Raw genomic sequence first — 15,480 nt, forward strand, 5'->3', positions numbered from 1 at the left:
TCTCCTACATTTGTAATTCCACGAGGAGACCACTATTCTTGAAACCAGAAAACTGTTAAAGAAAAGTAAAATATAGTTCTGAGAAATGTCTGTGGCATTCTCAGCAGAAAGGGCATTTTGAGAGCTTGATTGGAACTGAGTCCTGATTGGGAATTTTCTCTCTCCTGTTCCTTCACATCCTCCCCCCTCTCCCCTTCCCCCTTGGCTGCTACTCCAGATTCTCAAGAGGCTGCAACTCCATCAGACAGAGGTCTGATTGTGCATTCTATGTCAGTGCTCATATAAATACTCCTTTGACGACTCCTCAGTGCCCCACACGGACTGGTGCCCTGCTGAGGAAAGAGTGGGTATTTAGCAGGTGCTAGTAGGTCATTTTTAGAGAACAGATCTTGGACACATTGGAAAAACTTAGCCAACCTATATAGGGAAAGGAACTTACATTTATTTTTCTTATGCCAGTGAGACTACCCCTAGGAAAATTAACTTTTTATTAGCTTCTTTCATCCCTAGAGTCCAAGTGCATAATTAACAGTACTTCCAGGTATTTTTCATTTGGAAGAACTTTTATTGTTAAGAGAACTAATCACTTAAAGTTAGTGATGGACGGTCCCATACACCCAAGAATTTTACTCCTTTCCTATGTTACCCCAGGCTCTGTTTATATCACTGTGGTAACACTGAACTTGTTGTTCTTTGATTGTTTTAAGTGTCTTTCTGCCCCAACAGACTGGGCTCCTTAAAAGCTCCCTGTCTATATTTCTCTCTCCAGTCCTAACACAGTAATTGATTTATAATAGGTATTCAATAAATGTTGAATGGATAAATGAAACCAAATGTACATGACAATTTTTTTAAAGAATGATTCAAGGAACGTGTAAGAGGGAGTAATTCTGTTTTGGGAATCAAGGAAGGCTTCACAGAAGAGTTGCCATTTGAGCTGGGTCTTGAGGAGTTGAAGTTCCTCAGACTGACAAGGGCAGGAAAGAGGCATTCCAAACCAAGGGAATGTGTTTCCAGGCTTAAGGATATGGAAGAGCTTGACATGTTGAGATTTCATGTGACTGAATGACAGGAGTTATGATCAAAGGTGAGGCTGGAGGGGATTGAGGGCTAAATCGTGAATGACATCAAGCCAAGGAGTCAGGTCTTAGGCAATGAGGGGCAAAGGGAGATTGGTGAGCAGGGAAGTAATTGTGCATTTTAGATAGATTAGGGATGGATCAGAAGGCTTTTTTTTTTAATTGAGATAAAATTCACCACTGTAACCATTTTAAGTGTACAAATAAGTGGTTTTTAGTATATTCACAATGTTCTACAACTACCACCACTATCTAAAAATTACAGAACCTTTTCATTACACTAAAAAGTTGAAGGCTATTTTGACAGCTGTCCCTGTATAGTCTGGTTATAAGGGATGAAAAGGAAAAGATGAAAATTTGAAAGACGTTCTAAGATAGGCTCAACAGAACTAGAATAAGATGTTAGATTTAGTTACCTTTGTGAAAACATCTTCAAAATACTGATTCTAGTTCTTTGCCACCTTATTTGCCATTTTCCTTACTCTTATTTACTGTTGCAATAGCTTTATTATTTCTTCATTTTTTCCTAATTTTGTATGACTTTTGTACTTCACTTTTATGTTTGTGCTGCATTAATTCAAGATGGATTCTTTGTGAAAGTATGAAGACTAAAGGGCTTTGCCAGGAGAATTCACCCATATACTGGGATTCAAGAAATCACATGCAAATGGATGTTTCTTTGTAATTGTAAAACAGCCAGTTTCATAATGATGTATACTGAATGCTGAAGAACTCTTTTTCATTTATAAAATTTGAGGCAACCTATATCAGTGAGATTGACTAGTAGAGAGTGTGAGGGAAACTTTCTCTGGTGGTAGAAATATTCTATATCTTGATTGGGGTGTTGGTTACTCTGGGTATACTTTTGTTAAAACTAATCAAATTATATGTTCACTGTGCATTCCACTGTATGTAAATTATACCTCAATTTTTTTTTAATGAAAAAATTAGAGGTGACTGAGTGAGGCCTAATAGTCAGGTACTTTGTCTTAACAGCACTTGAGGTACTTCCAAAGAGAGTCCCTAGCCCAGCATACACAGAGGACTTTGATGGTGTTGCTGAAGAAGGATGGTTCAGTTCAGTAACAGTTATCAGTCCCCTATGGCTTCCTATCTGCTAACAGCCTTGTGGCCGCTACTGAAATTATTTTTTAGATGGGTTTTTCAGCAGAGTTTCCTGGGTTCTGTCCAGGAGGTTCCAGAAAAGTACCCTTTTCCACCCTCCCAAATGGTGCAACTTTGTAACCCAGAAATGGGTATCTCTCTTCAGTACTGACGTTAAGGAATTGGGTGTAGAACAACTGATAGTGCCTTGGTTTGTCCTTTTAGTCTAGCTGCTGCCCCTTCCCCCACCCCACAGCTTGCGCATTTTTCCCTTTGGCTCTTTCTCAGGAGCAGGGGCAGCACTGGGCCTTCCACATCCTGGCACGAGTAAGGCTAAGAGTGCCTGATGTCTAAATTGGTGCCAGTCACGAGCTATGAATCCCAACTAGAGCACTCGCTTCCTCAGTCAGATCGGACTTCTTACTCTAGTACCAGATTGCGCCTCAGCTCAGTTCACAGCTACTGTTCACAGACCACAGACTTAAGGGGGACTGGAAGTTTAGGAGTTTTCTCAAGCCTGTTTTTCACCTAGCCAAAGTCTGGTGTTGTCGAGAGCTGACTAATTAGGTCTTGCATTTAGAAGTAGGTGGGTTGGGGACCCAGAACAGGCTGCGAAAGTAATTCCCTGATTGCCACACCTTATTGAGCTAAAACCCCTCTATGTTAATCAAACGCTTAGGAAGATGGCTAACCTTTGCTCTTTGTTTCTCCTTTGAAAATTTATCCCAAGATGATTCTGTTAGATCTATGTGAATTACCATTGTGCTGCTAAAATTGCATTTTCAAAAATAAGTAATACACTCACATGGTGCAACATTCAAAAGGTGCAAAAGGATACACAGTGAGAAGTCTCCTTTCCATCCCAAGATGGCATGCAGACTGTGACAAATGAATTTACTATATTACTAGTGTATGATACATCCTTGCTAAAGGGGGTGGGGGGAAAAGCTGATCTAAGTGACTTTGGAAAACAATATTTTGTCTGGAGACTATAAGGCTAAAGAGAAAACTGTACATAAATATTGTACTCTGCTTATAAATTTGTTTCTCACAGAGGCTGACAATTCTGAAAGTAGTTTATTAGCTACACTAGTGTTGAAAAGAATAATAAATGGTATAATAGATAATGGGAACCAGGTTTCTCACTGTCAGAGAAATAAATTACAAATAAGCAAGGGGGAAGGCTAGAACGAACCCTGTGGCACTAGATTAGAGAGGAGACTAATATGATCTTATGTTTAGTTTAATATATATGGGTAGATACAGACATAATGATAATATGTGTGTATACGTGGGTTAGAATACGTACATATATTTCCCAGCTCTCTCTGCTGAGGAGGGCCTAGAAGCAGTGACACCCCAATAGCAATGAGCACAGTTACACCCAGATCTTGATTTTTAATACCATTCTCCAATAAAAGGAACCAGGGCTTCTTGGAGAAAAGGCTGATTCAAGGGTTGGGTCAGGGAAGTTACAAGATGACCCTGTAGTATTTTGTAGTGCCAGAAAGTAAGAAAACACTTAAAAAAATAAAAGGATGGGGCATGGCAAAGGGACACTGGTGCCAACCTAAAAAAGCTCCCCATGGCCAAAGATAGAAAATTTGAGCAACAAAATAACCTAGTATTGGGGCTTCCCTGGTGGCGCAGTGGTTGAGAGTCCGCCTGCCGATGCAGGGGACACGGGTTCGCACCCCGGTCCGGGAAGATCCCACATGCCGCGGAGCGGGTAGGCCCATGAGCCATGGCCGCTGAGCCTGCGCGTCCGGAGCCTGTGCTCCGCAATGGAAGAGGCCACAACAGTGAGAGGCCCGCGCACCGCAAAAAAAACCAAAAAAAAACAAAAAAACACCTAGTATTGGATTATAACCCAAGGAATAAAATAAATATACATGAGCTTATGCTGATGTAAACAACTGAATAAATGAAGAAAAGAGAAGAGATGAATCTTCCTTAGAATAACTCCAAATAACATAGATAAATACTCTCCTTCTAGGAAATGAAGCTTAATCTCCTGTTTCCCCTTAACTGTGGACTGGACTTAGTGACTCCCTTCCAAAGGAAAGAGTGTGGGAAAAGAAAAAATAGTAACAGTATGTATGGTGCAGAGACCTGCTGACACTACCTTAACCAAGTGATCAAAGTTAAAATCACCAGTGATAAGTCATGTTGATATACTGTACCTATGATATGATGTGATGAGAAAGGCACTTCACCTCTATGCTATTCTTTCTCCAAATCCATAACCCCAGGCTAAACATGAGGAAAACATCAAAGAAACCCATATCAAGGGACATTCTATAAAGTAATTCTTTTAAAATACCAAGGTCATGAAAAGCAAGGAAGACTGAGAAACTTTCACAGACTAGAGGAGACTAAGGATTCATGATGGCTAGTTGCAATGTGGTGTCCTTAATTGGATCCTGAAACAGGAAAATTACATTAGTGGAAAAACTGGTAAAATCTGAATAAAGTCTAGAGTTTAATTAAAAGTAATATACAAATGCTAATCTCTGTTAGTTTCGACAGATATACTATGTAAGATGGTAACATTCAGGGAAACTGGGCGAGGGGTATACAGGAACTCTATACTGTCTTTACAACCTTTTTTTAAATCTAAAATTATTCCAAAGTGTAAAACATTTTTTTAAGTCTACCTCTCAATCCCCAGCTACCCGTCTCCCTCCCTAGAGACAACCAGTGTTACTAATTCCTTTCATCTTCTAGAGATATAAATAAATACAAATAGAAATAATTCTCCCTCCCTTTAAAAACAATGCTATGCACATACTATATACTATTTATGTACACTCTATTTATGTTCTGCTTTTAAATCTTTTCCCACTATCAGTATAAATATACAGGTTCCTCAGTCTTTTTTCAATTTTTTTCCTAAGTAGTTACAGAGAATTCCATTATGGATGTACTATAACTTATTTAACTTGTTTCTTTTTTTTTTAATTTTATTTATGTATTGTTTATATAGCAGGTTCTTATTAGTTATCTATTTTATACATATTAGTGTATACATGTCAATCCCAATCTCCCAATTCATCCCACCGCCACCACCACCACCCTCCCCGCCACTTTCCCCCCTTGGTGTCCATAGGTTTGTTCTCTACATCTGTGTCTCTATTTCTACCTTGCAAACTGGTTCACCTGTACCATTTTTCTAGATTCCACATATATGCGTCAATATATGACATTTGTTTTTCTCTTTCTGACTTACTTCACTCTGTAGTCTCTAGGTCCATCCTCCTCTCTACAGATGACCCAATTTCGTTCCTTTCTATGGCTGAGTAATATTGCATTGTATATATGTGCCACATCTTTATCCATTCATCTGTCAATGGACACTTAGGTTGCTTCCATGTCCCAGCCATTTGTTGTTTGCAGTCATTTGCTATTATAAATCATTCTGAAATGAAAAAACTTGTACATGCATTATTTTGCACTTTTACAAGTATATAGGATAAATTCTGAGAAGATTCCCTGAATTAAAGCCTACATACATTTGTAATTTAAAAAGTATTTTCAAATTGCCTTCCATAGGGACTTCTCTGGTGGTCCAGCGGTTAAGACCCGCGCTTCCACTGCAGGGGGCGCAGGTTCGACCCCTAGTCAAGCAGTTAAAATCCTCCATGCCCCACAGGCGCGGCCAAAAAAAAGGGGGGGGGGGTGGTGCTCCATAAAAGGGCAGTACCAATTTTTACTCCACCTACAGTGTTTAAGAGTGCCTTAATTCCACGCACCATCACCAAACATAAGCGTGATACAAAATGTTTGATCTTTGCCAGTCTAGTATGTTAAAAACCAACGTTTTGGGGAGTTGAATTTGCATTCCTGTTGTTAATATGGTTGAGCATCTTTTAAAATTGGTTGTTGGTCTTTTTTCTCAATGACTTGTAGAAGTGCTTTTTATATTGGTAAAATAGCCCTTTGTTATAAGAATTGCAAATATTTTTTCCCAGTTTGTCTTATGATGTTTGTTTTTGCCTTGCAGAAAATCCATTTTTTTTTTAATGTAGCTGATTTTAACCAATCTTTTCTTTTATGGCTAAATATAACTATGTTATACTTAGAAATGTTCTCGTGTGTTTTTTTCTTTAATCCATTTGATATTTACTTTGGTGAAAGATTCGGAGCCATTGGTTTGTTTGTTTGTTTGTTTGTTTCAAATATTTACCCAATCATGCCAACACCATTTATTGAATAGTCTGTTTTTCATTAATTGAAATATGATTTTTAAAATCATATTCTCATGTATTTGTGTCTCTTTCTGGATTTGCTATTCTATTTCTGTACCATTGATTTCTTTGAATATGAACTCATACTACACTGGTTATATTTTGTTTTTTACTTTTATTATGGAAAACATAAAGTATATTCAAAACTATACAGTATTTTGTGGGCTTCCCTGGTGGCGCAGTGGTTAAGAGTCCGCCTGCCGATGCAGGGGACACGGGTTCGTGCCCGGGTCTGGGAAGATCCCACATGCCACGGAGCAGCTGGGCCTATGAGCCACGACCGCTGAGCCTGCACGTCCGGAGCCTGTGCTCTGCAACGGGAGAGGCCACAACAGTGAGAGGCCCGCGTACCGCCAAAAAAACAAAAACAAAAAACTATACAGTATTTTAATTACTGTGACTTTATAACAATCTTTTACTATCTGGAAGAACTGCCTTCCCTCCCTCCCTCATTGCTCTTTTTCAGAATTTGCCTGTCTAATTATGTATTATTTTTAACACACTAACTTTCTCAGTGGTTCTTTAAAGTTTTCACCATTCAGATATTCACATTTATATATATATATATATATATTTTTTTTTTCTTGCCTGCGTTGGGTCTTTGTTGCTGCTTGCAGGTTTTCTGTAGTTGCAGTGAGCAGGGGCTACTCTTCGTTGCAGTGCGTGGGCTTCTCATTGTGGTGGCTTCTCTTGTTGTGGAGCACAGGCTCTAGGCGCGTGGGCTACAGTAGTTGCAGCACGTGGGCTCAGTAGTTGTGGCACGCAGGCCATAGAGCGCACGGGCTTCAGTAGTTTTGGCGCATGGGCTCAGTAGTTGTGGCTCTCAGGCTCTAGAGTGCAGGCTCAGTAGTTGTGGCACACGGGTTCAGTTGCTCCACGGCATGTGGGATCTTCCCGGAGCAGGGATTGAACTTATGTCCCCTGCATTGGCAGGCAGATTCTTAACCACTGAGCCACCAGAGAAGTCCCCAGATATTCACATTTTTTGTTAGGTTTATATCTAGGTATTTTTCTCTCTCTTTCTCTCTTTTTTAATTTTTATTTGTTGCTATTGTAAATAGGCTCTTTTTTCCTTTATATAATTTTTCAGGCTATTGTATGTGTGTATGTGAAAGTTCTTAATTTCATATTAATTTTGTACCTAGCCACCCTAATGAATTATTTTGTTTGTAGTATTTTTTTCATTTATTTCTCTTGGATTTTCTAGATAAACAGTTACCTGCAAATGATATATTGATTTTCTTTTCAATTTTTATACTTGGAGCTGCATACTTGAAGTGTTACAGAAATGCTTTTCATGTAGGAGAGGCTCTTGGCAAGCATGGTGGGCCCCATGGTGTAAGACCTAGGGTAGGCAAAAACATTGGTAATTAGAGCCATTGAACCCTGGGATGGAATTTTTATTTTTTCAGATTTCTTTTTCTTCTTTCCTTTAGATGTGAAATCTGGAAGCTATACGGTGTTACAAGTGGTGGAAGCCCTTGGGTAAGAGCCTCTGCTCTAGAATACCAGTCTCCAGCCCTGGCGCTGCACTCTGAAAAAGTTATTTTGTCCTGAATTTCTCCTACTGTAGCCCAACACCCTCCTCCCCCTCCCATATCAGTACCTCAGGTTAAGCCAGTGTTTCTCCTGAAAAATGATTCTTGCCACCTGACTGAGGCCCCTAAGGAAGTGTTGGGAACACCGCCTGTGGGTCACATTAGTTCCTGGGTCAGCCCACAGGTTTAGGCTGAGATGGGTGGTTGAAAGCCATCAACTGTTAGTTAATTAGAGCTGGGATTCCTCTTCTGCTTCTTTAGACCCACCCTCCCCAATAGGATTCTAGTCAGCCTACATCTGACTCAGACCTGCTGTGAGCCCAGCCTGGGGAGTGGTCAAGAGGCTGACCTTGCACCAGGTTCCCCACTATAGGAAAAGGCTTGGAAAAACAGCTGGAAGACCAGTGTTATCACCAGATATTCCAAGCTCCAGAGGAACTATATGCTTGTAGTCTAATGTCTGCTTTCCTCATATTTCATACTTGGTAGACCATTTAAATTGACATTTAAATTAGCGAAGGTTGTTAACTGTCATGGCTAGCATGTCTTCTAAAACAGAAAAAACTAGAAAATTGGGGAGAGGGTGGGGGAGTCAGGTCACTATTATGCATTTTTCCCACATAAGAGACCTTTTGGCCTTTCTCCTCATGTTGTGGCCTTGGTCCATTTTTTTTTAAATAACAGCTTTATCGAGATACAATTTATGTATCATAAAGTTCACCATTTTAAAGTGTGTATTCACAGATTTGTACGACCCTTATCACAGTCAGTTTTAAGACATTTTCATCACCCCAAAGAGAAACCCCACGCCCATTAGCAATCACTCCCCATTCCTTTCTCTTCCTAGCCCCTGGCAACCACTAATCTACTCTGTCTCTGTGGATTTGCCTATGCTGAAAATTTCACATAAATGGAATTATACAGTAATATGTAACCTTTGTGATTGGCTTCTTTCACTTAGCATAATGTTTTCAAAGTTCGTCCCTGTTGTAGCATGTATCAGTACTTCATTTCTTGCTGAACAATATTCTGTTATATGGGTATACCACATTTTGTTTAACCATTCATCAGTTGAGGGATATCTGAGTTGTTTCCGCATTTTGGCTATTCTGAATAATGCTGCTATGAGCATTTGTGTGCCTTGGTCCATTTTTAAATGCGCAGTTTTCTACTTCTACCTTTCTATAAGTTCCTGTCCTAAGGATCCTGTCAAAAGTGAGCTTCTTTTTACCCCATTACCCCTAGCTATAGATACTCTTAACCTTGAGATTTCATTCATGTATCCTGGCCAGTTCTCCTTCAGAAGTCTTCTACCTCCTGCATTTACTTAGATTCCTTCTGGTATGTCTAAATGTGAGTTGTTTTGATGATAAATCACCTCCTTGTTGCTTCAGCCTAGGTCCTCCCATATCAATAATCCTAAATAGTTAAAACCTTTACTCTGACCATCTTACTTTGTAAACTTCCAATTATAAAGACCATAATGGTCTTCCAGTTATAAAGACGATATGGTCCCTAAGACTATAGTGGTTGCTTTAACAGTGATATATTTATTCTCCTCCTGTTTTGGTAGAAGCTGCAGCTGCCAGTCATCTCTTGAGCCCTGTGGTTAGCTGCTAAGCTCTGTTTCAGAGGAATGTCACAGTTGTATGAGAAGGAGTAAGCCCCATGCCCAGTCAGTGCCTGGAGATGGACACTTCTGTTGGCTGTGGTGTCACGTATGCCTCTAATGATGCCAGGTCAATCTGGGGATTGGCCTTAGTGTTGTCTGTAATGCTAAGCACCTCCAGAATACCTTCCTGGGCTGGCTTCCATGCCCAGGGGGTGAGTGTGACTAATTGCAAAATATTTACTTCAAAAGTTTGAACTGGGTAATGTCAGGCTGTCTCTATCTTACTTTACCCCAGGTCCTCTCTAGAGAATCCAGAACCCCGAACTCGGGCACGAGGAATCCAGCTCTTGTCACAGGTGCTACTGCAGTGTCACTCCTTGCTCCTGGAGAAGGAAGGTACTGGCATCGCTAGTAGGAGTGCTGAGCCAAGGCCTTGTCTATTCAAGCCAACTTTACAGGGAGGGAGGGAGGACATAAGGTATCTGTGAACTCTTAATTCAGGGTCTTCATTCCTCACTGGTATATGTGGCAGAGAAGATAAGAATTAAGACACATGGGTTTCAAATGTAGCCTTAGACAGTATTTTTCAGTATATCTTCCCCTCTTTGTAAAATGGACAAAGTAGTGTTTCATAGATGGAGTGGAAAAGTAATGAAATATCAAAGTGTTTTGAAGTCCTGAGGAAAAAAGCCAACAACTTATTTATCTTCTATAAAGCTTTATTAGCATCTAGCCATGCCCATTTATTTACCTATTGTGTATGCTGCTTTTATGTTACAGTGGCCCAGTTGAGTAGTTTTGACATACTATGTCCTACAAGCCTAAAATATTTACTGTCTGGCCCTTTGAGAAAATTTGCCAACCCAAGTTCTGTAGAAAGGCAGTTCTCGGCTTGAGAATGGGTTTGATTGTGACCTAGTGAGAATGGATAATAAAAGATGTTCACCTATTTTCCTGACAGATCAAGGAAGTCACCCTCAAATGGGAGGGCTTGGGACATATCTCTCAGTGAAGGAGAAAATTTGTAATGAAGCCCAAGCAGGAACAGCCCTTATAAACGTTGGGAAGGAGCAAAGCCGGTGGGCCCTCCTCCAGCCTGTGTAAACTAACGGCTGAATTTCTGGTCTGTGCAGTGGTACACTTGATCCTATTCTATGAGAACCGGCTGAAGGACCATCATCTTGTGATCCCGTCTGTCCTGCAGGGTTTGAGGGCACTTGTGAGTTCTTTTTTGTATTACATACCATGTTTGCAGGAACCTATTTCCAGTGAATTCTCTCCTTCCCCTTAGAGGGTGAGACTTCAAGTGCTTCAAAGCAGATACCCAGATGTGGGACTAAACTAGTCTCAGCCAGCTCCACTTCTGTTTTTAGTTTGTAGAGTAAAAGTATCCTTTGGGGACTGGAATTCAAAGCCAAACTGGAAGGAGCTGCAGAGACCTAATCAACTTGAGAAAAGGGACCATGTATCTCACTGTTAGCACTTCTTCCCTAACCTGGATGTTGTGATTCCCACTGTAGCTAAATAGCCCTGTTTTAGGCTTGTGTCTTGAAGGCTGTGCTAGAATTCCCAGAATTCCCTCTGTGCTCACACTTCTCTTCTCCCCCAGAGCCTGTGTGTGGCCCTGCCCCCAGGACTGGCTGTCTCCGTGCTTAAAGCCATCTTCCAGGAGGTCCACGTACAGGTGAGTGATAACAGTCACCTTGGTATTCTCCTCTATCTCCCAGCCATTGACATAACTAGAATTAGATGGCAAAAAAAATTGCCTTCTAAGTTCTGAACTCTTTCAGGTCTTTGACCATGTTCACATGCTATCCCTTGCTACTGTATAAGGAGAGCGAGGCATGCCATTATGTCTGACCTGTGTCCTCTTACACTTAAAGTAAGGCATACAGCAGACAGGTTTTGGTTATCGGTTCCACTGCTGGACTGCTGGGCAATAGCCGTATCCTTTCTCTACATTTCCTCTGAGGTTCATCTTATACTGGTGTAAAGAGCACTGTCCACTTAGAGATTGTGAAGCAGGAAGTAGTTTTGTCAGCTGAGGTATTCTTTGGGCACTTTCTTTACTTACTTCCTGTCTCTCCTACCAAGTCCCTGCCACAGGTGGACCGACACACAGTCTACAGTATCATCACCAACTTCATGCGAACCCGGGAAGAAGGTAAGAGGCAGGGCTCTCTGGAAAATCTGAAAAGTGAGCACATCTTTTTTTCCCCCATTACCAGGACTCATTTTAGCCCAGGGGTGATATAGAAGAGCCAGTACTTTGAGAGGATGATAAAGGGAAACTGGGAGCCACTCACTCCCCAGGAAAGTAAAGAAACGGTGGAGTTTGAGCTGATGTTTTAAATTCTTACCTCTGTAACAATTATGTATTGTTGCACATCTTCTCTTCACTGAGAACTCTCTTGGAATAGGAAAACAGAAAGGGCCTGCTCTGGTAGGCAGGAAAGTCAGTGATAGCAGAGGGAGAACACAGGCCAGAAGAAAGCCCAGCTTTCTATCCCACGGGACAGTAATGATCTTGTTCTCTCCTCCGCAGAGCTGAAGGGCCTAGGAGCTGATTTCACCTTTGGCTTCATCCAGGTGATGGATGGGGAAAAGGATCCCCGTAATCTTCTGGTGGCCTTCCGCATCGTCCATGACCTCATCTCCAGAGACTATAGCCTGGGTACACCCTTGTAGCCTTGAATTAGCTGGTTGGGGCTTGTCAGATGAGAGGCTTATAAGTCCTCATTCTTTTTCTGTTGCCTTAGGACCCTTTGTGGAGGAGTTGTTTGAAGTGACATCCTGTTACTTCCCTATTGATTTTACCCCTGTAAGTAGTACCTTTCATTCATTCACTCATTCAAATATTTGTCCAATGTCTGTTATGTGCCAGGCCCAGTTCTAGGCCCTGAGGGTGCAGCGGTGAACAAAAGAAACAATCCCTGCCCTCAAGAACTTAACGTTTTAGTAAACTGGGAAGTGGAAAAACATTTGCCATGGGAGGAAGGGTTCAATTCGGCAGGTATTTGGGAGAGTCCTTGACAAAGTATGTAGTGCTTCATGTCCTTGAAAGTTGAAACATTTAAGTAACAGTAAGAGATTGTGGACCAAAACAAGTGGTGTTATAATTGTTCAAAGAAGACAGAGTTTAGTGTGAGCTAGAGTAAGCAGGAACTGACTTCATAGATAAGATAGGATTTCTGTTGGTTTCTGAAGGATGTGTAGGATATGATCCTGGATTCTGAGGGTGCATCTCAGGCAGTAGAAACAAATTGACTAAACAAAGACGACACAGTTGAGCACAGTGTGTACAGGAGGTGTTTGCTCTGATGCCCTCGGACTTTCCTCCCACTCTGCATCTTGATTTTCCTTCTTTTTCCAAATACTCAGGGTCTCATCACTATATGGGTACGCATGGGTATGTGTACTGCAAGCATTAGTGATTTGAAAAAAATGAAAGGAGTTATACCACAGCATACCAAACTACATTGGAGCATTGACTCTCAGTGCCTTTAAAGATACACAGCCATTTTTGCCATAGGGAATTTCTTAACCAGCTTATTCTAGTTGACATCAATTGCTTGGGACCACCTCTCTGATATTCTTTTCATCTCTTTTGTAATCAGTATCACTGTTTCTTCTCAGAAGAACTTAAGCCTTTTAAATAGGGACACCTGGCTTTTAGTGTAACAATTTATGTTAGAAATATTCTTTATGGTCTTACCAATCTGTTTTGGCCATTTGCCATCCTCATAGTGGATCACATCAGTATAAGTGATGGTTCCTATCCTGTGTGTAGGGGTCAGCAAACTTTTTCTGTTAGGGCCAGATAGTTACTATTTTAGACTTTGCAGGCCATATGGTCTCTGTTGAAGCTCCTCACCTCTGCTGTTCTAGCACAGAAACGGCCATAGACACTGGAATGTGGTACAGTGGCTATACTGCAATAAAACTTTATTTATGGACACGGAAATTTAAATTTCATATCATTTTCATGTGTCACAAGATACTATTCTTTTGATTTTTTTTCAACGACTTAAAAATGTAAAAACCATTCTTAACTTGGCCATACAGTCTTAACTGGTTGCTTCCTACTCTTAATGCAGAGTAGATAATCTTCCTTTACCATCATCTAGGGATTCCTTTGTCTTTTCTCTTGGATCAGATCTCTTATCTCCTGGGTTTATGTACTTCCTATTTTATAGTTTACTCCCTCATTTTGGTGGTGCACATCCCTTATTAGCTTCCCCAGTGTGTAAAAAGAGTGAAACATTTAGATTTTTGTAAATCTAGAATGTCTTCATTCTTTCCTCCCACTTATTGACAATATGGGTATGAAATTGAAGGCATTGCTACATTTACCTCGAATTTTCAGTTGCTGTGAAGAAGTCTAAATTCTTTTTGATTTGCAAAACTTTATGGTCACTTTTTTTCCTCTTTTCTGGAAGCTTTTAAGTTTTGATTATTTTCCCCCAATATATTGAAAATTCACAATCATGTGCCTTAGTACGGGTCTGCTTTCATGCATTGTATTGGGTACTTGGTAGGTCCCATCAATCTGGAAACTCATGTCCTTCAGTCCTGGGAAATTTTCTTGCATTCTTTCTTTGATGATTTCTTTCCCTCTGTTTTCTCTGTTCCTTCCTTTTGGAACTCCTATCAGTCTTCTGTTAGACCTCTGAATCTCCTACTTTTCTTTCATATTTCTTACCTCTCCCTTTTTGTTAGTTTATAAGAAAATTCTACAGTTTTATCTTTTCTGTCAGTCAAAGTCCAGGCATGAAAACAGAAACCACTTTGGTATTTAAAACAGAAATAATTTAATGCAGGAAATTGTTTTTACAAGTTATGGGAAAGCTGAGAAGCCAAACGGGATAGTGAGGCAACCTATCAATAGCAGGAAGCCATTATCACCCCTAGGCTGGAGGGACAAAGGGAAGAGTTGATGTTACTGGACCTCAGGGGCTGAGAGTATGACAAAAACATAGGCCTATCAGTAGAAGCTGGAGCCATGGAGGAGATGCTGCCAATGCTGAAAGCGCCCACTAAATTGGAGAAATGGGAAGAAATGCCCTGGGTTTTCCTTTCCTTCTGACCTGCATTCTTCTACAAGTGCTTCCCGTTGGCTGAACCCAGGCCATTATGGGAGCCTGGGAAATGTAGCCTGCAGTGGTCAGCCCAAGGAATGGCTCTGAGGGCAGAAAGGCCCAGGACTAGCACATCTCCTATTAACCCCTTCTATTGATTTTGTTTCTCATTTCTGCTCTCATGCTTTGAATTTCCCAGGACCTTTTTTTTTTAATTAATTTTTATTGGAGTATGGTTGTTTTACAATGTTGTGTTAGCCCCCACCGCACAACAAAATGAATCAGCCGTACACATACAGATATCCCCTTCCCTTTTGGACTTCCCTCCCATTTAGGTTACCACAATGCATTAGGTAGAGTTCCCTGTGCTATACAGTATGTTCCCATCAGTTGTCTATTTTATACATAGTATCAATAATATATATGTGTCAATCCAGTCTCCCAATTCCTCCCACCCCACCCCTTTCCCCCTTTATATCCATACATTTGTTCTCAACATCTGTGTCTCTATATCTGCTTTGCAAATAAGATCATCTATACCATTTTTCTAAATTCCACATATATGCGTTATTATACGATATTTGCTTTTCTCTTTCTGACTTACTTCACTCTGTATGACACTCTCTAGGTCCATCCACGTCTCTACAAATGACCCAATTTCATTCCTTTTTATGGCTGAGTAATATTCCTTTGTATATATGTACCACATCTTCTTTATCCATTTTCCCAGGGCCTTTTATTGTCATTTTTGATGATCTCTTGAACGTCTTTTGTTTTGTTTTTTTAAATATTTATTTATTTGGCTGTGCTGGATCTTAGTCA

General features: G+C 40.6%; 1 protein-coding gene across 2 annotated transcripts in view; it reads left to right on the plus strand.

Annotated features, from left to right (window-relative positions):
* The window catches only part of MMS19 (MMS19 homolog, cytosolic iron-sulfur assembly component), a 32,175-nt gene that overhangs the window by 3,191 nt on the left and 13,504 nt on the right, over window positions 1-15,480 (plus strand). For both annotated transcript variants that reach the window (XM_019939735.2, XM_033841888.2), the window contains exons 2-8: window positions 7,867-7,915; window positions 9,876-9,976; window positions 10,714-10,799; window positions 11,190-11,264; window positions 11,675-11,744; window positions 12,126-12,254; window positions 12,340-12,401. In XM_019939735.2, coding sequence (XP_019795294.1) covers window positions 7,867-7,915; window positions 9,876-9,976; window positions 10,714-10,799; window positions 11,190-11,264; window positions 11,675-11,744; window positions 12,126-12,254; window positions 12,340-12,401 — 572 coding nt within the window. The remainder of the gene's footprint in view (window positions 1-7,866; window positions 7,916-9,875; window positions 9,977-10,713; window positions 10,800-11,189; window positions 11,265-11,674; window positions 11,745-12,125; window positions 12,255-12,339; window positions 12,402-15,480) is intronic.

This window comes from Tursiops truncatus, chromosome 16 (genome assembly GCF_011762595.2).
Source record: "Tursiops truncatus isolate mTurTru1 chromosome 16, mTurTru1.mat.Y, whole genome shotgun sequence".
Lineage (NCBI taxonomy): Eukaryota > Metazoa > Chordata > Mammalia > Artiodactyla > Delphinidae > Tursiops > Tursiops truncatus.